Source organism: Phacochoerus africanus, chromosome 6 (assembly GCF_016906955.1).
Source record: "Phacochoerus africanus isolate WHEZ1 chromosome 6, ROS_Pafr_v1, whole genome shotgun sequence".
Classification (NCBI taxonomy): Eukaryota; Metazoa; Chordata; class Mammalia; order Artiodactyla; family Suidae; genus Phacochoerus; species Phacochoerus africanus.
The window spans coordinates 557,844-579,868 of record NC_062549.1 but is presented as its reverse complement, the minus strand read 5'-3'; the positions used below and the strand labels follow the sequence as shown (position 1 = coordinate 579,868).

At 56.9% G+C, this 22,025-nt stretch overlaps 1 protein-coding gene across 12 annotated transcripts in view; it reads left to right on the top strand.

Annotated features, from left to right (window-relative positions):
• Positions 1-22,025, top strand: part of MROH1 (maestro heat like repeat family member 1) — a 70,701-nt gene that overhangs the window by 30,914 nt on the left and 17,762 nt on the right. For 8 of the 12 annotated variants that reach the window (XM_047785484.1, XM_047785485.1, XM_047785486.1 and 5 more), the window contains 12 exons: positions 6,639-6,712; positions 8,325-8,447; positions 17,539-17,646; positions 17,800-17,944; positions 18,044-18,084; positions 18,359-18,500; positions 19,255-19,307; positions 19,817-19,924; positions 20,418-20,537; positions 20,742-20,864; positions 21,533-21,679; positions 21,775-21,801. In XM_047785484.1, coding sequence (XP_047641440.1) covers positions 6,639-6,712; positions 8,325-8,447; positions 17,539-17,646; positions 17,800-17,944; positions 18,044-18,084; positions 18,359-18,500; positions 19,255-19,307; positions 19,817-19,924; positions 20,418-20,537; positions 20,742-20,864; positions 21,533-21,679; positions 21,775-21,801 — 1,211 coding nt within the window. Of the gene's footprint in view, positions 1-6,638; positions 6,713-8,324; positions 8,448-17,538; positions 17,647-17,799; positions 17,945-18,043; positions 18,085-18,358; positions 18,515-19,254; positions 19,308-19,816; positions 19,925-20,417; positions 20,538-20,741; positions 20,865-21,532; positions 21,680-21,774; positions 21,802-22,025 lie in introns of those variants that run through there. The other 4 variants (XM_047785482.1, XM_047785480.1, XM_047785479.1 and 1 more) reach the window with 3 other exon arrangements.

Genomic DNA, 22,025 nt, shown 5'->3' with positions numbered 1-22,025 from the left:
TTTGATGTCTTCAGATTTGGGACGGACGTGTAAGCCGATGAAACTTGGGGCTGCGGTTGGCCCCCGGCAGGAGAGGTACGGTCCTGGGCGCTGTGGTCCAGGCAGCCTCTTGTGCCCGGGGAGCGCCACACCCTCCCAGCCCGACCAGCCGCGCGCCACCTTTTTGCCTCTCGCGCTCTCTCCTCCTCGAGAACCTTGATGCGCTGCTCCGTTCTCTGCGAGCCTCGTTATTGTGATTGAAGCATCTGACGAGGCTCCGATTTTCCTCACGGAGACTTGGTCTTGTTGGCCTGGATGCCCGAAGGAATTTTACTTTTGTAAATCCAGAAATTTTAATGACCGTCCCGGCTGTTTCGGGGTGATACTTCTTCCCCAGGATGTGGAGTGACCTTTCAATACGTTGCTTCAGGAGTTCCCATGTGGCCCAGTGGGTGAAGAACCTGGCATAGTGCCTGTGAGGGTGTGGGTTCGATACCTGGCCTCACTCAGTGAGTTAAGGATCTGATGTTGCCGCGAGCTGAGGCACAGCCCTGTCGGGAACCCCTTCCCCACATCCCGTCTCAGTCACGGCTCCTTCCATTCACCCAAAAAGTGACAGTTATCCTGATTTTTTAAAAAGACGTTTTATTTTTCATTTCTTGGCCTCCCTGTGGCAGAGGAAGTTCCTGGGCCAGGGACCAGATCCTCGCCGCCCTTGTGACCTGCCCCACAGCTGCAGCAGCGTCAGGCCAGGGTCGAACCCGAGGCACCACTGATCCCGCTGCCTTCTCTCCCCCCGGGGGCCTTTGACGCGCGTGATCCTGCCGGGCTCGTCTGGGTCTCGGGGTGTGCGGCTCCCCGCGGGCGGCACCATCTCCAGCTGTACGTGTTCATGTCTAAGAACAGGGACTGTGCCAAGTGCCCAGGGGCAAAATCAATGCCCAACCTTCTCATTTTCCCTTGAAAGTCAGGCTTTAAAACTGACAACACTGTCCGCTGTTTTCCGTGAAATGACAACCTCGCTTTGTTCATTTTTGAGAAGATACCTGCTACGTCTTGGTATCCGCCGCGTCTCGGTGGCTGTGGCCTGTCAAGGTGCTTTTTTCTAAGACAGACGGCTTCTTCAGACGCTGCAGAATGACATACATGTCCCTCCTGTGTCACCACGGAATGTGACGAAGGGAGGCACTGAGAGGCCAGCCTTAACGACGTCCGGGCCTTTGCTGCTCTCCGCGCACACCGGCAGGTGAAGGCCTGTCTCCCGTGTGCGGGGGGTGATGCCCTGGCCGCAGGGCTGTTTGGTGCACCCCTGACGGGGCTCAGGCTCGAGCGTGCTCGTGGGAGCGTCGGCTCAGTGGTCGTCAGGCCAGCCGGCCGGCCAGCCGCAGGGTCCTGGCTTCTCGGGAAGGAGGCGCCTCCCGTCGGGGGCCACGGCCTCTCCCAGGCCTGACACCGTCTGCCCTATAGGGAGCCTCGTTGGCAAGCGGGAGAGGAGGCGTGAGTGAGGCTTTAAGGAGCAGACGGGTAGGGGGCAAGCCCAGGCGCGGCTGCCTCTGCAAGCGGAAAGCCCTGGGTTGGAGGGACGCGTGCGGGGAGCAACTTTCGCACTGAAGTGTAGCCATTGGTCCAACATTTGTGACCCTGGACGTTGTGTAGTCCGGGGGCCTGTGTCTCCACAGTGCCCGGGGCATCACCACCACCTTCACTGCCAGGGCCCCTCTGGGAGCTGCAGCCTGGCCACCGCCCCCAGCACTGTGGGGCCCGCCTGTCCTTCTGAGGCCAGGGCCCTGTCTCCCAGACCCCCAGGCCCTGGGGACCCAGCAGGTGCAGGTAGGCTCATCTCTCCAAGTTCAAAGTGAAGGGTTAATACAGACAACATCCAGTTTCCGTGCCTTGTTCACGTTGCTACTTCCGAGGCCCTTCCTTGCTCAGGACTGAGGTCCCCTCCCCGCGCTGCTCTCGAAGGCTGCCAGGCCTCCTCCAGCTGCTGGGCAGCGGACAGCTGTGGGCAGCCTCCTGGCCTCCCCGCCTCTCCGTGGCCCCGGCCCCCAGCCTCTGCGCCCGCAATGCTCTTCCCTTTCCCCTGGACACCTGGGCAGGCCCAGGGCCACTGTGCATGCTGCAGGGCCCTGCCGGGACAGCAGGGGCAGGGCCGGTGCCCTGTCCCCATGCGCCCAGCCGCTGCACAGCACCGAGCGTGATGTGGGAATTCTTTGGTCTGGCGTTTATAGCAAAAGTGGGAAGGCTCAGTTCTGTCTCTCGGCAGCTGCCTGAGCCTGCCCTTTTCTTCCCAGAAACGCTCGTATCAGAAGGTGGAACTGCCCATAGTAGCCGTAATCCCATTTTTGGCTGCACCTACAGCATGTGGACGTTCCCGGGTCAGGGATCAAACCTGTGCCACGGCAGCAACCCAAGTGGATCCTTAACCTGCTGTGCCACGAAACTCCCTACCGTTTTATTATTATTTCTTCAAACGAATGCTTTGAGGTGTAATGTACACGCCAGACAACTCACTCTTGCAGTTTTAAAATTTTTCATGGTGCCCGAAGCAAGCCTGTCCTGCGGCCACTCTGCCCCCCTGCCCCCTGTTCGTCTCTACTCTGCTGGACAGCCCCTCCCCCATGTGTCGCTACCCGTCCAGCAGGTGAGACACCTGGGTGGTCTCCACTCTGGCCGTCACGGATGCCGTGCTGTGTGGACACGCTTCCACGCTCCTGGGCATGTGCCCAGGTGTGGGCTGTGGGTTACACAGCAGCCACGCGGTAACCTGCTTCACAGCCACCAGCCGTGCCAGTGCGTGAGGGGCTGCATGGCCGCCTCAGCCCCCGTCGGCCCTGTCCCAGCTCCCCTCTCTGCAAGAGGGCGTGTGTCCCAGAGTTTGACACCCCAGCGGTCGGCGAGCCTGAGAGCCTCCTGCTGGCTTGCTGGCCGCCAGGCCAGCTGAGCTCCCTGAGCGGAGGAGCCTGCGCCTCGCTGGCCGGGGCGGGGCTTGTGGTCTGGATTTTCGTAGAGAATTGCGTCTGCTCTTGCCGTCTGTCCTCGGGACAATTCCCAGGCTTTAAAGGACTTGGGTTTTGGGACCTTCACCTGTTACGACTGGTGCCCCGTGTACCACCCTCTCTCTGGAAGTCCATCCCAAGCACCCTCCCGCTCCAAACACGCGCCCGCTCAGTGGGGCCTGTGTGCCAACCACAGGCAGAATGTGGGTGATTCAGGGCACTGCTCTTCCATAAACTGGACTCATCCTGCACGGGGGCCTGACGACAAGCGCCTCAGAGTGGCTGCAGCCCCTCGGGAAGGTGAGCAGGGCGCCAAGCCTTCTGTCCGCCTCCCTTGGACACCCTGGCTCTGGCCGCGGCAGGCCAGCAGCGGGTCCAGGTGCTTCCAGTGGCGCAGGCGGTCCCGCAGAAAGCGATGCAGCTGCAGGAGGTGACCGCGAGATTGCCTGATCTTCTGGAACTCGTGACCTGCGAGTTTTCTTGTCTAAACTTACGTCCCTGAAGTGCTGTAGTTTAGGCACGGCCATTACAGAATTATACAGAGGAGTTTCTGTTGTGGCTCAGTGGGTTACAAACCCGACTCGTATCCATGAGGACGTGGGCTTGCTCGTGGGTTAAGGATCCGGCGTTGCCGTGAGCTGCAGCGTAGGTCGCAGACGCGGCTCGGATCCTTCACTGCTGTGGTGGAGGCCGGCAGCTGTAGCTCTGATTAGACCCCTAGCCTGGGAACTTCCATATGCTGCATGTGCGGCCCTAAAAAAAAAAGGAAAAAAATTATATGTAAAAAAACTATTGTTCCTTAAAAAACTAAAATTAGGAGTTCCCCACTGGCTCGGTGGGTTAAGGATCTGGTATTGTCGATGCCGTTGTTTAGGTCACTGCAGTGGCTTGGATTCAGTCCTGGGCCGGGGAACTTCCACATGCCTAGGGCACAGCCAAAACCCCCCCCCCACTAAAAATAGAGTTACCGTATGATCCAGCAGCCCCACTCCTGGGCATGTATCTGGAGAAAACGCTTAATTCAAAATGATACACGCATCCCAATATTCACAGCAGCAGCATTTACAACAGCCGAGACAGGGAAATACCCTAAATATCCGTTGAAAGAGGGATGGATAAAGAAGATGTGGTCCATGTATACAGTGGAACATTACACAGCCGTAGAAAAGAATGTATAATGCCATTTGCCACAATACGGTAGCAACCAGAGATTATCCTGAGTGAAGTGAGTCGGACGAACATCATATAACACGACTTTTACATGGAATCCAATACAAATGCTCCGAAAGAACTCATTTACCAAATAGAAACGGACTCACAGACAGAAAACAAACTTGGGGTCACCAAAGGGGAAAGAATTTGAGATTAACAGATTCACGCTAGTGGAGTTCCCGTCGTGGTGCAGTGGAAACAATCCAACTAGGAACCATGAGGTTGTGGGTTCGATCCCTGGCCTCGCTCCGCAGATTGAGGATCTGGCGTTGCCGTGCGCTGTGGTGTAGGTCGCAGAGGCGGCTCGGATCTGGTGTGGCTGTGGCTGTGGCTGTGGTGTGGGCCGGCAGCTGCAGCTCTGGTTAGACCCTTAGCCTGCAAACCTCCACATGTCACGGGTGCAGCCCTAAAAGCAAAAAAAACAAACCCACAGATACACCTGGTGTGTGTAAAATAAATAAAGAACAGGGAGCTACCATACAGCCCAGAGAACGATACTCAGTGTCTTGTAATAAACTAGTGGAAGAGAACCTTTAAACGTATATGTATTCTTTTTCACATGTATGAAGTGAATCACTTTGCTCTATGCCTGAAGCACTAACATTCAACGGGAAAGTTGTATGCATGTGTATTACACACGAACTTCTCCCTCTTTTGGAGGCTTGGCCGTTGGCCCTTTAAGCGGTTCGTTTGCAGTTGGTCTGATGCGCACCTCTTCTCGTCTTGCAAAGCGCAGCTTCTGTCTGCATCAAACAGCACTCCCCGCCTCGAAGCCTCTCTCAAGTCGCAGGTTCCCCCCGCCCACCCGGGTTTCTTCTCCGTTATGGTCTATCTGCGGAAAGAGCCGGGGCCATTTCACCTGGAGAGTCTCCTTTACGGGGTTGTTCTCGAGGTGCAGGTTCGTGTTTTCTGTCTGCATTTCTCGCAGACGGCGGGAACTTGGGTCCGGCGTCAGGGCCGGGCCCAGGCGGCTGGCTCTGGCAAGGCCGCGGGCGGCCCAGCCTCGCTCCCGGGGCCGAGGCGGTGGGGCCGGGAGCAGGTTCCGTTCCTTTGTCGTTGAGCCACCGGACACCTCGGTCAGGACGTCTTCACCCTCTCCCATTCGGTCACGCAGGGGTGCGGCTTCATAAGAAAAGCAGGGTCAGCCTTGCCTCTTCGGTTTTTTTTCTCATTTTCGAGATAATAGATTAGTGCCCATCATCATCTAATGGCGACCGTTTCTCTCTCTCTCTCTCTCTCTCTCTCTTTTTTTGGCCTTTTTGCCATTTTCTCGGGCCACACCTGCGGCATGTGGAGGTTCCCAGGCTAGGGGTTGAATTGGAGCCATAGCCGCCGGCCTGCACCACAGCCACAGCAACGCGGGATCCGAGCCGCATCTGCGACCTACACCACAGCTCACGGCAACGCCGGATCCTTAACCCACTGAGCAAGGGCAGGGATCGAACCCGCAACCTCATGGTTCCCAGTCGGATTCGTTAACCACTGCGCCAGGACGGGAACTCCGGCGACCATTTCTCTTAAAATATCATGAGGGCTTATGAATGGAAACACATCTGATAGATGTCAGTTCATTGCAGTTAGTACCGCTGTTGAAGCTGGGACTGCGTCATCTTTGGGTTGTGGGAGCCTCTTCCCAGTCTGGATCCTTTGATGTGGCCTCAGAGCTTTTGGCCAGTTTGTTGTGTATCTTGCCCCAGGCCTGGAATCAGCTATTTGTCCCAAAGCTTGTGTTTCCTTTAGCGAGAGGCTGTCTCTCATGACACCGGCCGGGTGCTTGCAGGGGCCCTCGCTGCTAGGTGGCCGCTGTTCTGGGCTCCAGGGGTGTGACAGCAGGTGGATAACATCTCTATGGGTTCACACGGACACGGCACTTCGACTCGGGGCTGTGTTGGTCTTTTCTCTTCGGTCTGTACGTCTGCTCTCTGCGAACCTGCTCCTCAAGGGCCACATGGCGCGGGAGCAGCCCGCGTGCTTCTCCCCGTTAATGCGCCAAGCCCCCCACGGCTGAGGCGACCCCTCCAGGGAAACGCTAAGAACGGGAAGTGTTTTGCACGTGCCCTCCCGCCTGCCACCATCTCAGGAGCAGCGTTCGGGCCTCCGCGGTCCCAGCGGTGGCGGGTGGCAGGTGGCGTCTCGGCGCCTCCTGCTCGTCTGAGGTCTTTCTCCCGTGATCCCACGGGAAGGGCTCAGGCGGACACAGTCCTTGACTTCTCGCTTGTCAGTGACGGTTTCTTTCTGCTGTTTATACTTGCTGATCAGTTTCGCTGGATATAAAATTCTTGCCAAAAAGTCATTTTCTCCTGGAGAGAAACGGGTGGGCTTTTGCTTGTGCACTCTCTCCTCTGTCCTGGGGGCCACGTGGGACCTCATGGCTTTGGGCCTCGGGTGGTGGATGGGCCGGCAGCCTCCGTCCTGGGGGAGCCTGAGCCATCTGTTCATTTCTTGCAGCCGCGCAGATGGAAGTTAAGAAACCCTTCATCCTCTCCTCCATGAAGCTCCCCCTTCTGGACACCAACAGCAAGGTAACTCGGAGGGCCGGCCCTCTCTGCGCCGAGAGCAGCTGCGGCAGTGTGGCTGGGCGGGCATCTGAAGCCACCACGGACCAGGCGGCCGCCCCTCAGCCAGGCCCAGACCTGAGCGGGCGAGTGCGGCTGAGGCCCCAGCTCCTCCTGGCATGAAGTTGGGAGGTGGCCTCTGGAACCCCCCCCCCCCCGCCTCCGCCGGGGCCCAGTCGCACTCTACGAGAGGCCCTGGCACGCACAGGAGCTGTCGCAGTCGCCGCACAGGTTATCAGACACAGACAGACAGACACCAGCCAGGGCAGAGGTGCCGCGGACAGGGCCCGGGAGAGTCTGAACCTGGGGCCCTCCTTGTCCTGTCCCCAGAGAGGCGTGCGGTGACTGCATGCACGAGGGCTGCCAGCCAGCGAGGCCCCAGCCGTGTGCCCAGGGTCCTCGTTGGACCTGGTTGGCCTCCTTTGGGAGGCTGAGCCGGCACCACCTGGCCCAGAGCCACCCCCCACATCACACGGTTTGGCAGATAGATGTGGCTGAAGCCCCGGGGGACAGGGACACGGGACTCAGGCAGGACATGCAGGGGCTTAGGGACACCGCCCAGAACTGACGACACGACTGATGCTGACCTGTGCCCGGAGCAGGCTTCGGCCGGGCCTGCCTGCTCAAAGGTGCGGGGCCCCGTGCTCACCCCCGGGGCCCCCCAGCCTTGGCACGTCCTGGGCATATCCTGTCCTTTGGCACCTTCCGTGAGAGTCTCAGGAGCTAGTGAAATAGGCCCCAAGCCACCAAGCCTGCATCTGTTTCAGGGCCCTGGGCCCCTGGGACCCTCCTGAAAGGGCCACACCGTGTGATGCCACATGGCATGTGGTGGCCACGTGCTCTTAGCCCAAGCTCCGGCGAGCCACCCCCACACCCGGCAGTCCCACTGTCACTCAGGACACCTGTGTAGTTGGGGACGACCTGAGGCCCGGGGGAGGGGAGGCGTTACCTGCACAGGGAAGGGCCCCCAAGGAGGGGCATCGGCCGTGTCTGCGGACGGAGTGAGAGTGGGAGGCCCTGGAGGGGACAGTGGTGCTCTTTCGGCCTGATGGCCTGGCGGTGCTCTCGCGTCACCAGACGGAGTTATCGAGTGGGGCTGGACAGCCGGCTCCCAGCTCCCGGGGTGTTTGGGAGACAAGTGCAGATTCAGGGACTTTGCCCTGAAGGGTGAACGGAGCCGGTGTGACGGCCCGTGGAGGCAGCCGCCCTGAGGAGCCCAGCCCACAGCCCGAGGCGGTAGCGAGCACTGGGCAGGGGGCCGGTGCTTCTGGAGCCAGAGAACCAGCGTCTGCTGCCTGGGAGGGAGGTGCGGGGGATCCGTGCTGAGAGGGGTGTGGGTGCTGAGACTGGTATGGCTGCTGAGACGGGTGCGGGTGCTGAGACGGGTGCAGTTGCTGAGACCGGTATGGGTGCTGAGACAGGTGTGGGTGCCGAGACGGGTGCGGGTGGGGGTGTGAGTGCAGGTTCAGGCACGTGTGCAGACAGAAAGGGTCAGAGTCCTGTCTCCCAGCTGGCCTGCCACGGTCACATGCAGCCCTCCGTCTGAGTCCCCTGCCACCTCTCTCTTGGTTCCGGGCAGGTGAAGCGGGCCGTGGTGCAGGTGATCAGCGCCATGGCCCACCACGGCTACCTGGAGCAGCCCGGAGGCGAGGCGATGATGGAATACGTGGTGCAGCAGTGCGCGCTGCCGCCTGAGTCGGAGGTAAGGGGAGCCTCCCCACCTGCTGCGGGCCACGGTGCCCCCTGCTGTCAGGGACGAGGTCGTCGGAAGCTGCCTGGCCCCAGAGAGGCCAGGTGGGTGGCTGAACGCCGGCCGGGTCTGGGTGCCGCCTGCTTTCCCAGGCTTCTGAGTCGGGCCCTGCAGCCAGAGTCGCTGCCTCTGCTCCCTGGACTCGGAGGGAGAGGCAGGCTGTGCACTTGGCTCTGCGTGAGGCTTTTCTATTTTTAAAGTGACTCCGCAAATCTCAGTTTCTTGAGGAAAAGGTGGGGTTCGGCCTGTGGCTGAGCCCAGCTCTCGGGCGCCTCCCGCCCTGGTGCTGGTGTCTTCAGGCCCACAGGGCGGGCCTGTCCTCCGGGGCCAGCTCGGGACCCAGGCGGCCCCGTCCAGGGCTCCCTGTGCCCCTGAGTGGGACGTCTGCACTGAGGCCGAAATGCTGGAGTTGACCCGGGGCGCGTGGCCCCCGGCCAGGGGTGCCCGGCTCGGAGCTCTGCGTCCTCACAGCGGCTGGGAGGGTAGCAGGGGTGACACAGGCGCCGTGAGACCGCCCGCCCCGCCCCTGGGGGCTGGAGGATTGACGTTTGAAAACTCATGGCCTCCTGTGCTACGACCTGTCCTTTTGATCGAGACTCTATGAATTCTCTAATTCTGAACAGGAGGAAATGTAGCCATCCTCCTTGGTGCCCTGCTCGATGCGGGAGCTGGGTGGACCCGTGAGGCTTCGTTGTTCAGTTTCTAAGTGTCCAGGATGCATTTTTAAAACACAGAGCACCTTTTGTCGCTCTGAGATAAGGTGGCCTTGGCAGGGCTTGTGCGGTGGCGACAGGACCCTGCCCGCACCTGTCCCTGGGAGAGATGTGTCATTTACAGGTTGTGCGGCCACTGCCGTGTCAGGACACAGAAGGCTCCAGCTGCCGCAGGTCCCTCGGCCTCCTTGTAGCCAGCCCCTCCTTGCCCCAGGGCACCGGCAACCCTCATCTCCTTTCTGCCCCTTGAGCCTGACTCGCGTCACCGCCTCATGGTGTGTGAGGTCATCGGTGTTGTCACGCGTATCCGTACCTCGTCTTACTGCTGAGGTGGATTCCGTGGCCTGGACGCGCCAGTTTGTCACCGGCTCTCCAGCGGAGGGACGCTTAGATTGTTTCCGGTCGGGCAGGTGCCGGACCTGCGTTTGGACACCTGGGGCAGCACCCGGAGTGAGATGCTGGGACATGTGGAAGGTCTGTGTTCGGTTTGGTGAGAACCTTCCAAACTCTTTTCTGAAGAGGCCGTGCCGTTTTCACGCCCCGGAGGTGGAGCAGAGTTGCGGTGTCCCTCGGTGCTGGGGGCTCTGGTCTGTGGCGTTTGTTTCTTTTTCAAGCCATTCTCTGAAAAATCAGGGATTCCCACGCTGAGAACTGTGCCTTTTATCCCTTTTGATGGAGACTCTGCGGGGCTGTGGCTCTCATCTGCGTCTCACTGGTGACCGGTGAGGCCTTCTTGTGGTTCTCTGCCATCTGCGTACCTTCTTTAAATGTCTGACACGTCGTTTGCCTATTTTGAAACTGGGTGGCTTGCTTTTTGTGTGTGTGTGTGTGTTTTTTTTTTCTTTCTGTTTTCTGTGCACCCGATGCTGGATCCTTAACCAGCTGTACCACAGGGGAAGGACCTTCCTCTTTTCTTTCTTTCTTTCTTTCTGTCTGTCTTTTTTGTCTTTTTAGGGCCACACCCACGGCATATGGGGGTTCCCAGGCTAGGGGTCCAATCAGAGCTACAGCTGCCAGCCTACACCTCAGCCACAGCAACATGGGATCCGAACCGCGTCTGTGACCTACACCACAGCTCACGGCAGCACTGGATCCTTAACCCACTGAGCGAGGCCAGGGATCGAACCCTCAAACTCATGGTTACTAGTTGGGTTCATTAACCACTGAGCCACGACAGGAACTCCCGAACTTCCTCTTTTCTTAGCTATTAAGTGTAGAGCGTTCTTTATATATTTGGGATACAGGTCCTTTATCAGATTTATGGCTTGTAAATATTTTCTGACAAATCTGTTCCATCATACTTATCTTTTTATTTTCTTAACAGTGTCTTTCAAAAAGCAGAAGTTTTAATATTTTAGCAGTCCGCTTTATCGGTTTTTATTTATTTTCTTGCTTTTGGTGTCCTAGCTAGTAAATCCTCTCTTAACCCAAAGTCACAAAGATTTTCTCCTATGGTCAGCGTTCCCATTGTGGCTCAGCAGAAACGAATCCGACTAGTCTCCACGAGGACATGGGTTCAACCCTGGCTTCACTCAGTGGGTTAAGGATCTGGCGTTGCCATGAGCGGTGCTGTAGGTCGCAGAGGCGGCTCGGATCTGGCGTTGCTGTGGCTGTGGTGTGGGCTGGCAGCTGCAGCTCTGATTCGACCCCTAGCCTGGGAACCTCCATGTGCCGTGGGTGCAGCCCTAAAAAGCAAAGGAAAAAAATAGTTTTTGGGTTTTTTGTTTGTTTGTTTTGCTTTGGGTTTTTTTTTTTTTTTTTTCGGTCTTTTCTAGGGCCGAACCAGCAGCATGATCCTTAACCCAGAAAAAATAGATTTTCTCCTATGTTTTCTTCTAGAGGTTTTACGTCTTAGATTTTACCTATAGGTCTGTGATCCATTCTGAGTTAGTTTTTGTTTAAATGTGAGCTCTGGATGAAGGTTCATTATCTTGTGTGTGGCTGTCCAGTGCTCCCAGCACCTTATACTGGAAAGAGGCCCGTTTCTACATGGATGGCTTTCGCCTTGGCATCTTTCTCAGTAGTCAAGTGGCTTTATCGACGTGTCTTGCTCCACTGGTCTCTCTGTCCCTGCTGGGACCACACTGTCTTGCCTGAAGCTTCACGTCAGTTTCGGAGCCAGAGAGCCCGAGTCCTCTAACCTTAGTCTTCTTTTCAAATTGTGTTTGGCTATTGCAGTTCCTTTGCTTAGCCATATAAGTTTTCGCATCATCTTGGTGATTTCTACAGAAGTAAACCTGCTAGAATTCTGATTGGGGTTGTGTGGAATCTGTAGAAGAGGCGAGAGCTGACCCTTGGATGAGCTGAAGTGGGGTCTGCCCATTCGTGAAGATGGTACCTCTCTGCCTTTATTTAGGTCGTCTTTGAATTCGTCCATGGATCGTGTGTCGTCTAAAGCAAATAGATTCTGTACACATTTTGTTAGATTGGTAGCTGTTTTATGTTTTCAGTGCTATTGTAATGAACAAGCCAATCTCCACTTGTCCGTTAATGGTGTACAGACATACGGTTGATTTTTTCCGGCTGCCCTTGTGGCATGTGGAAGTTCCCGGACCAGGATCAAATCCGAGTTGTAACAGCTGTGGCAATGCTGGACCCTTAACCAACTGTGCTGGGCTGGGGATTGAACCCGCCCCACCGCAGAGACAACACTGGGTCCTTAACCTGCTGTGCCACAGTGGGAACTCCTACAATTGAATTTTTACATATCGACCTGGTAGCCTACGGGCTTTTTATAGATTCTTGGGAATTGTCCGCGTAGAACATCCTGGCTCCCCTTTTATTTTTTATTTCATTGTGGTGTAGTTATTTATAACGTGGTGTTGATTTCTGCTGTACAGCACAGGGCTTCGGTTACGCGTGTGTACTTTCCCCTGTGGTTTCTCGCAGGACGATGAGTACAGTCCTCGTGCTCTGTAGGACCACCTTGGTTATCCACCGACATGCGAAAGGTCCATCCGCGGATGCCGGACTCCCAGTCCCTGCTCCCCCGCATCCCCTCCCCTCGGCAACCACAGACGGCCGCAGCTCTACGTCTGCGAGTCTGATTCTGTTTCATAGATCTGGAACCTCGTGTTTTCCAGCAGTTCAGTCTTCCTTTCCGGTCTGAATGGCCCTTGTTCCTTTTTCTGGCCCCGCCGCCTTGCTCGGGGCCGTCCGTACACTGCCGAGCGCAGGTGGCGAGGGCTCATGTCCTTGCTGTGGTCCCAGCAGGAGGGGAGCTCACTCAGTCTGTCACCAGCAGAGTCTGCTTTCAAGTCTGTCACCAGCAAAGAGTCCGCTTGCAGTTCTTTTGAGTTTGAAATTGACATAATTGATTGCTTTTTGAATATCGAATGGACCTTGCCGTGCCAAGGTAAACCACACTCGGTCATGATCTGTGATCCTTTTGCTATGGTGCTGGATGTGATTTGCTGATATTTAGTTGAGAGATTTCGCATCTCTTCAGCAGGGTTATTGGTCTGTACTTAATGCCTCTCCCTGGCAATGCCTCATTAAAGGTCCCCTCCCCTTCTAATTTCTGGAAGAACTTGTGAGGCATTGGTATCATTATTTCCTTAAATTTTGAGTAAAATTCCCCAGTGGAACCACATGGGCCTGGAGGTGTCTTTGTCGGAAACTTAACCCTGAACTTAACTGCTTTCATAGGCAAATTGCTGTTTGGGTGGCCTGTTTTCCTGAGTTAGCTTTGGTGCTGGGTCTCTGGGTCAGGGATGCTAAGACCACCTCCATGCTTGTGATTCAGAAGGACTTGCAGGACTCAGGGGGGTTGTACATGCAGCCGGGCTCCTGTGCTCACCCAGCAAGGGTCTCGCAGGACACACCCCCTCTTGCAGGGGTGAATGCAGCACAGGCGCAGGGTCTCTGCCCAGGGAGGCCGTCTGACATCCCAAGTCCATGCAGCCACATCGGCACCTCTGCCAGCCACACCCGCCACAGCAGCAAAAAAGGAAGAAGAGGAGCAGGAGGAGGAGGAGAAGGTAGTCTCTTCAGCAAGTCGTGCTGGGACGGCCGGGCGGTGCACGTAAATCCCTGAACTTAGACTACTCGGAGTTCCCGTCGTGGCCGGTGGGAAAAAATCTGCCTGGCATCCATGAGGGTGTAGATTTGATCCCTGGCCTCACTCAGTAGGTTAAGGACCTGGCACGGCCATGAACTGTGGTGCAGGTCACAGACTCCGCTCGCATCTAGCATTGCTGTGGCTGTGGTGTAGGCTGGTGTCTGCAGCTCTGATTCGACCCCTAGCCTGGGAACTGCCATAGGCCGCAAGAGTGGCCCTCAAATAGGAAAAAAAAAAAAAAAAAAAGAGGAGTTCCCATCGTGGCGCAGTGGTTCACGAATCCGACGAGGAACCACGAGGTTGCAGGTTCAGTCCCTGCCCTTGCTCAGTGGGTTGACGACCCGGCGTTGCCGTGAGCTGTGGCGTAGGTCGCAGACGCGGCTCGGATCCCGCGTTGCTGTGGCTCTGGCGTAGGCCGGTGGCTACAGCTCCGATTCGACCCCTAGCCTGGGAACCTCCATATGCCGCGGGAGCGGCCCAAAGAAATAGCAAAAAAAAAAAAAAAAAAAAAAAAGAGCACAAAAGCTAACTCAAAATGGGTGACGGACTGAAACATGAGACATGACACCATAAAACTCCCACAAGAGAACCCAGGCCAAACCTCCTCCGACATAAATCACGGCAGCAGTGTTCTCTCAGGTCAGCCTCCAAGGCAATAGAAATACAGACGAAAATAAACGAATGGGATCTAATCGGACTTAAAAGCTTTTGCACAACAAAGGAAACCCTAAACAAAACAAAATGAGAACCTACGGAATGGGAGAAGATATTTGCAAATGATACGACCGACAAGGACTTAATTTCCAAAATATACAACAGCTCACACAACTCAATTAAAAAAAAAACAATCCAGGGAGTTCCCGTTGTGGCTCAGTGGTTATCGAATCCGACTAGGAACCATGAGGTTGTGGGTTCGATCCTTGGCCTTGCTCAGTGGGTTAAGGATCCGGCGTTGCTGTGAGCTGTGGTGCAGGTGGCAGACGTGGCTTGGATCCAGCGTTGCTGTGGCTCTGGTGTAGGTCGGCAGCTACAGCTCCGATTCAACCCTTAGCCTGGGAACCTCCATATGCCGCGGGAGCGGCCTAAGCAATGGCAAAAAGACAAAAAGACCAAAAAAAAAAAAAAAAAAAATCCAGGAGTTCCTATAGGGGCTAAACGAATCTGACTAGCATCTATGAGGACGCAGGTTCAATCCCTGGCCCCACTCAATGGGTTAAGGATCCAGCGTTGCTGTGGCGGTGGTGTAGGTCAAAGACACAGCTCAGATGTGCCATTGCTGTGGCTGTAGCATGGGCCAGCGGCTACAGCTCCGATTCAGCCCCTAATCCAGGAACCTCCATATGCCTCAGGTGTGACCCTAAAAATAAGTAAATAAATAAATAATAAAAACAATCCAATTGAAAAATGGGCAGAAGGGAGTTCCTGCTGTGGTGCAGTGGGTTAAGAATCCAATTGCAGTGGTTCAGGTTTGATCCCCGGCCTGGTGCAGTAGGTTAAAGATCCATCATTGCCACAGCTACTCATAGGTCGCAGCTGTGGCTCGGAGTCAATCCCTGGCCCAGGAACTTCCATATGCTGCGGGTATGGGCATTGAAAAAAAAAATGGGCAAAAGATCTAAATAGGCATTTCTCCGAAGAAGACAGATCGGGCCAACAGGCACATGAAAGATGCCCAGTTCAGTAGTTATTAGGGAAAAGCAAACCAAACTACAATGAGGTATCACCTCACATGAGTCAGAGTGGCCATCACTAAAAAGTCTACAAATAGAAAATGCTGGAGAGGGTGTGGAGCAGAGGGAACCCCTCCTTCACTATTGGTGGGAATGGACATCGGTAGAACTATTATGGAAAACAGTATGGAGGTTCCTCAAAAACTAAAAATAGTGCTACCATATGATTCAGCAATCCCACTCCTGGGCATGTATCCAGAGAAAACCCGAATTTGGCAAGATACATGCACGCCAAGGGTCACTGCAGCACTATTTACAATAGCCAAGACATGGAAGCCACCTAAATGTCCATCATCAGCTGAATAGATGAAGATGTTGTGTGTGTGTATACAATGGAATATATATATAATGGAATACTACTCAGCCATGAAAAAGAAATAATGCCATTTACAGCAACATGGATGGAACTAGAGATTCTCATATTAGGTGAAGTAAGTCAGAGAAAGATAAATACTGTATGATAAAAGTTATATGTGAAATCTAAAAGATGACACAAATGAACTTATCTACAAAAGAGAAACAGAGAATAGAGCCTCCATCACGGCTCAGTGGTAACAAACCTGACTGGTATCCGTGAGGACGTGGGTTTGATCTTTGGCCTCACTCACGGGTTAAGGATCTGGAGTTGCTGTGAGCTGTGGTGTAGGTTGCAGACGCGGCTCGGATCCTGCGTTGCTGTGGCTCTGGTGTAGGCCAGTGGCTACAGCTCCGATTCGACCCCTAGCCTGGGAACCTCCATATGTCGCGGGAGCGGCCCAAGAAATAGCAACAACAACAAAAAAGACAAAAAGACAAAAAAATAAATAAATAAATAAATAAAATAAAACGAATATACATAGAAAACTGACACTATAGACCAAGTATAACTGAAAAAATTAAAAGCATTAAGATAAACAGTGTGTATAACTGAATCACTTAGCTGTACAGCAGAAATTGCTGCATTGTAAATCAACTAACCTTCAATAAGACAAAAATTCTGTATTTCAGCTCTAATAATTTTTCACAGTTTTCCTTGTTCTTGGGTCATATTACTATTTTCCTACCTATGGAGTTTTCCAGGTTAAGGCTGTTCTGGTCTGTAGTATTTCTGCTTTTGTTGGACTTTAGTTTTTGGGTTTTGTTTTGTTTTTGTTTGTTTTTTTTTTTTTTGTCTTTTCAGGGCCACACCCACAGCATATGGAGGTTCCAGGCTAGGGGTCAAATCAGAGCTGCAGCTGCAGCTGCCAGCTTACACCACAGCCACTGCAATGCGGGATCCAAGCTGCATCTGCAGCCTACACCACGGCTCATGGCAACACCGGATCCTTAACCCACTGAATGAGGTCAGGGATCAAAGTGACATCCTCATTGATTCTAGTCGGGTTGTTATCACTGAGCCACGGTGGGAACTCCTTCCGTTGGACTTCTGTGTGTGGCCTCACTGTTTGCTATCACATGGTTTGCACTTTCTTTTCTTTTCTTTTAGGCCACGCCCACCCCATGTGGAATTTCCTGGGCCAGGGATTGAACCTGTGACAGCAGTGACAATGTGGGATGCCTAACTGGCTGAGCCACCAGGGAACTCCTATTTGTGCTTTTAAAAGGTTGTTGAGATGTTCTCTTTGGTCTAGTAGATGGTTGGGTTTTCAAAGTTGTTTGTGTTTATTTGGCACAAAGTTTTACCTGTATTTTTAGAGCATGCTTTAAAAATCGTTATTCAAGCCCTAAATATCTCCTTTTTTTCTACTTCATCCTTGGTTTCTTTTCTTCTTCTTTTTCTTTTTTTTTTAGGGCTGCACCCATGGCATATGGAGGTTCCCAGGCAAGGGGTCGAATCGGAGCTGCGGCTGCCGGCCTACGCCACGGCCTCAGCAACTCGGGATCTGAGCCACATCTGCAGCCTAAACGGCAGCTCACGGCAACGCTGGATCCCTAGCCCACTCAGCGAGGCCAGGGAGCGAACTCTCGTCCTCATGGATATCAGCTGGGTCCGCTAACCACGGAGCCACAACAGGAACTCCTGTCTTTGTTTTTGATTCCTGGTCTCTGAGTGAAAGGCGTTCAGTGCTTCCTACCAGTTTTCGCCGTTTCTCTGTGTTGCCCAGTGTGTGCTTTTCCGGACAGAGGGTCAGAGAGCCGAAGTCCTTCTCTGCACAGTCAGTTCCCAGGGAGCTGGGGTTGGGAGCACCCTCTCCTCAGGTCTGAGAAACCACTGGCCCATCCGGCTGTGGAGCTTGGCTCTGTTCTCGGTAGAAAATGGTGTTTCCTGGGGTGATTATCGCTCCCACGGAGGAAGAACCTCTCCTTTCTGTGGACCCAGCCTTGCCCACATCAGGGATGAGGTTATTTCGCAGGAGTCAGTGGCTTATAGGAAATGCTCACCGTTTCCTTTATTCTGGCCACTAGAACTAAGCCGGGTGAGCCTGCTTCCTTGGGCGATTTTAGCACAGAGTGGGTTTCCTGCGGGGGCCAGGGGACAAGGGTGTCCCTCAGGGGAGGCTGGGAAGGGTCTGCCCCTCCAGCGCGAGAACTGAGAGCCTGGGGCCCTCGCCCTCCCGCAGCCTCAGAAGCCCTGCGCCGACAGCGAGAACCTCCCGGCCGACGGCGTGCGGGCCATCAGCATCAGCACCCTCTACCTGGTCAGCACCACCGTGGACAGGATGAGTGACGTGAGTGCGGCCCCGCCCCCGGGCTGGCCACGCCCCTCCGCGCCCCTCAGCCTGGGGCCGCCGGGACCGCGACCTGGGGCTCCGTCCGCCCTCCTGGGAGCGCAAGGCAGGGCGCCGAGAGGCTGCCGGCCAACGGGGCGCTGCTGCCCGCAGGTCCTCTGGCCGTACCTGCTCGAGTTCCTCGTCCCCGTGCGCTTCACCCGGGCGCTGACCCCGCTCTGCCGGAGCCTCGTGCATCTGGCCCAGAAGAGGCAGGAGCAGGACGCCGATGCCTTCCTCATCCAGTACAACGGCAACGGTGCGCCCCGACCCCGGCCCCGGCCCCGCTCCCACCGCCGTCCCACCCGCACCCCAGGGCTTTGCGGCGTCCCCTGAGTGTTTCCCGCCTCCTTTGCAGCAACCCTTCCGTCGCCCTACGCCATAACCACGAGACTTCTGGTAAGTAGCATCACAGCACGCAGGCAGCGTCACCTCCCCTAAATAGGTGGCCGCCAGCGGAGTGGGCTCTCCCCTTTGTCCCCAGTGTCCCCGTCCTCCTGCAGTCACCGCCACGGAGAGGACACTCTGCCAGTGGGGACCGCCAGGCCCTCCCGGCGGGGTTTGCGGGAGTTGCGTCTCAGGGGGGCTCCCTGCACCTGGGTAGCCGTGCACGGCTTTGTGTGGGACACTGTGGCTCTGGCGTGAGTGGAGAAACCACTGCTGCCTCCTGCAGGTCGTGTCTTCCAAGCCCTACCTGGGGGACGGTCGCGGAGCGGCCTCCCTGCGCCTTTTGAGCGTCTTGCATCGGAACATCCATCCTGTGCTGGGCCAGCGGTGGGCGACAACCATCCCTCTGCTGCTGGAGCACCTGGATGGTGAGGCCCAGGAGGTGGGCGGCGCCGCTCCTCCTCTGACCCTATTTTTGCCGGTTGGCATCAAGTTTGGCCAGTAGGGACCAGGGTTCTGAAAGTTAGAAGAGGAGTTCCCGTCGTGGCGCAGTAGTTAAAGAATCCGACCAGGAACCATGAGGTTGCGGGTTCGGTCCCTGGCCTTGCTCAGTGGGTTAAGGATCTGGCCTTGCCATGAGCTGTGTGGTGTAGGTTGCAGACGCGGCTCGGATCCTGCGTTGCTGTGGCTCTGGTGTAGGCCAGCAGCCACAGCTCCGACTCAACCCCGAGCTTGGGAGCCTCCATGTGCCTTGGGAGCGGCCCTAGAAAAGGCAAAAAGACAAAAAAATAAATAAAATGAAAGTTAGAAGAAATGGCCTCAGCTCCGATTCAGGAAACGGCCTAGACGGTGGGACTGGAGAGGTGCTCCAGGCTCCCCGTGGGCCCAGCTCTGTGCTTCCCTGGTTGGAGCAGATGGGGTGTGGCCTGGGTGGTGAGGGTGGTGGGAGGGGTGGGGCGGGTGCTGGGGGCAGGGAGGGGAGAGGCCGGGCCCAGTGGGAGGGGCGGGGGGGGGGGGAGGCTTGGCCTGATGGGCGGGGCTGGCGGGGGTTGGGGGGAGGGGGGGGCGGCTTGGCCTGGTGGGAGGTGCCCCGGCCTGGTGGGTGGGTTACTCTGAGCCCACCACTCCTGCCTGTCCGGATGGGTCTGCCTACCAGGCTGAGCAGACGACTGGTCCTTTCAGAATATACTGAGGAAACCCTGCCACAGAAGGAATGGGAGGAGAAGCTGCTGATGGTGAGAGAAGGGAGAGAAGATGGAGTGTGGCCAGTCTTGGGCACAGAAGCCTTTTCTGGCCTGACTGGGGGAGCTTGGGGCAGCAGATGCCGGGGCCGGGGCGGGGTGGGGGGGGGGGCTGTACCTTCCCTGGGTGCGGATGCCGACCTTGACCTGGTGCGGCTGGGGAAGGCGCAGAGGGCCAGGAGGGTGTCTGGAGTGAGGACGGCCTGCCGCCCTCACAGATGGTTGACCTGCTGTGACAAGGTCGCCTTCAGGGGCTTTGAGCTGCTTTGGTCTTCCTTCCCATTCCCTGCTTGGCTCAGAGCTGTCTGTGCCCCTGGGCGGTGCACGTGCCTGACCACCCAGAATGTGCTTTTTGTGGGCTCAAAAGTTATTCACAGCCATTCAGAGCCACGGCACAGGACCCTGAGGTCACTGTGTGTGACTCCTCTGGGCCTTGGGGCCCTCCCCACCCCGCCCAGTGAAAGGCCGAGGTCTCGGCCCCTCGGTACAGCCCCTCCCCACAGTTCCTTAGAGACACCCTGGCTGCTGTGGCTGACAATACGTGGATTTGCCAGCTGAGCCTGGAGATGTGCAGGCAGCTACCGAACTACAACGAGACGCCCCAGGAGAAGGTGCGGGGGGGTGGTACCCAAAGAGAAGATGGGAGGGGGCGGCCCAGGAGAAAGGGCAGGGGAGAGGGAGGCGCACCCCAGGAGTAGATGAGGCGGGGAGGGGAGGGGGCACCCCAGGAGAAGGGGGTCATCCCAAGAGCAGGTGTGGGGAGATGACCTGCCAAGGGTCTTCTGGGCATGGTCCTGAGGCTGAGTTCTATTCCCTGATCCTGTGTCACTTGCTCCCTGAGCCTGTCCCTGGTGGCCCCTGTGGTCCTGGCAGAGGCTGGAAGAGAAGACCTGTCAGCCTCCTCTTGGTGGCCAATGGCTGGAGATGCAGGAGCTGTGCACTGACCTCCCGCTTCTCAGAACCGCTCAGAACTCACCTGGTCCTGGCAGTGGTCAGGGTCGTGGGTCCCAGCAGCCCCTCCCACAGCCGGGGCAGTGCCTCGGTAGTGGTGGGCGTCCCTCCGCCCCGGAGCCAGGCTCACCGCATCCTCCGGCTCTGTTGCAGAACTTCCTGTACAAATGCATAGGAACCACCCTGGGCGCTGCTTCACATAAGGAGGTGGTGAGAAAACATCTGCAGGAGCTTCTGGAGACGGCCAGATACCAGGAGGAGACCGAGCGTGAGGTGGCCGTCACCTTCCCCACAGGCTGGCTTACAGCGGTCCCCACTGTGCTCTCAGACACTTAGCTAGCACGTGCATGTGTGCGTGTGTGTGTGTGTGTGTGTGCTGGTGTGTGGGGCGTGTCTGTGCATGCGGTGTGTGCTTGCCTGTGTGCTCCTCCCCGCCCCCACCCTGCCCAGGTGTGAGTGCACCTGTGTGCCCCCCAGGGCCTTGCATGTTGCTTCGGGATCTGTGCCATCTCCCACCTGGACGACACACTGGCCCAGCTGGAGGACTTTGTAAAATCGGATGTGTTCAGAAAATCCACGGGCATTTTCAACATTTTTAAGGTACAGAGGTCAGGCTGACAGTGGAAGGGGCGGTCTGGGCTGGGCTTGGCTTATGGTTTTGTCTCAGCTGTGGTGCCCTGGAGGTCCTGGAAGGTAGAGGGTTGGCTTTGGAGCTTCCTGGGTTGGGTCCCCTGCAGGCTAGGGGTGGGACGGGAGGTGGCCTCCAGTGGCTGGCACCGAGTGGTCCCCTTACTATCTACTGCTGGCCGCGTGTCCTCTGCCCCCTGGTGGCCAACGGAGGCCGCATTCTTGCTGGAGCCTGATTAGGGAGGGCTGGACGCCAGCGGCAGGCCTCCATCCCAGCCCTGTCCCTAGGTTTTCTGTGTCCCCCACCCCCACCCCCGGCCCAGGACAGCCAGTTGCAGAATCTCAGGGCTGCGTGGGTGTCAAGAGGCCACGAGGATGCAGGGCCTCCTGGGCAGCGCCTCTGGGCCCGCCCACCCCGTTCCACACGCAGATTCCCCGCCCCCCCCAACCCCCTGCGCCGTTTGTCCCTGCCACTTTGGTCCCCCTCCGGCATCTTTACCCCTCTGCCCCTTGACCTGTCCTGCTGTTCCCGACTGAGGGCCTCTGGGCGGGGGGGAGGGGGGGGTCCCACCCGCCCGCCCGCCGGGTCTCCCCCTCTTCCTGCGCACTTGGGCTCCAGCGCCCCCGCTCCGGCTTCGCAGGATCGAAGCGAGAACGAGGCGGACAAGGTGAGGAGCGCGCTGGTCCTGTGCTACGGGCACGTGGCAGCGCGGGCCCCCCGCGAGCTGGTGCAGCCCAGGGTGGAGTCGGACATCTTCCGGAACATGTTCCAGTGCTTCAGCACCAAGGTGGGCGCCGGCCGGTGTCTGCGGGGCGGGCCGGAGGGAGGGGCCGCCGCCAGAGCCCCATCGTCGTCGTAACTCCTCTCACTTTCGTTGTTCAGGTTCTGGGGATAAAGGTAGAGACCAAGGTACAGTGTGTGGGCGGGAAGCGTGAGCTCCGCCTTTCCTCGCTGCTGGGGGCTGAGCTGTGAGCTTCCGGGCGGCAGCCAGGGGTGCTCGCTGAGGCTTCTTGCGCCCAGTCCCAGGGCTGGGCACTGGGACATCGCTCCGGGGCCTGTCCCTACTACCTTGGAGAGCCCCTCCTCTTGGGGCCAGGGTGAGGGCCCAGGAGCTGCTGCTCTGGCCGAGGCCC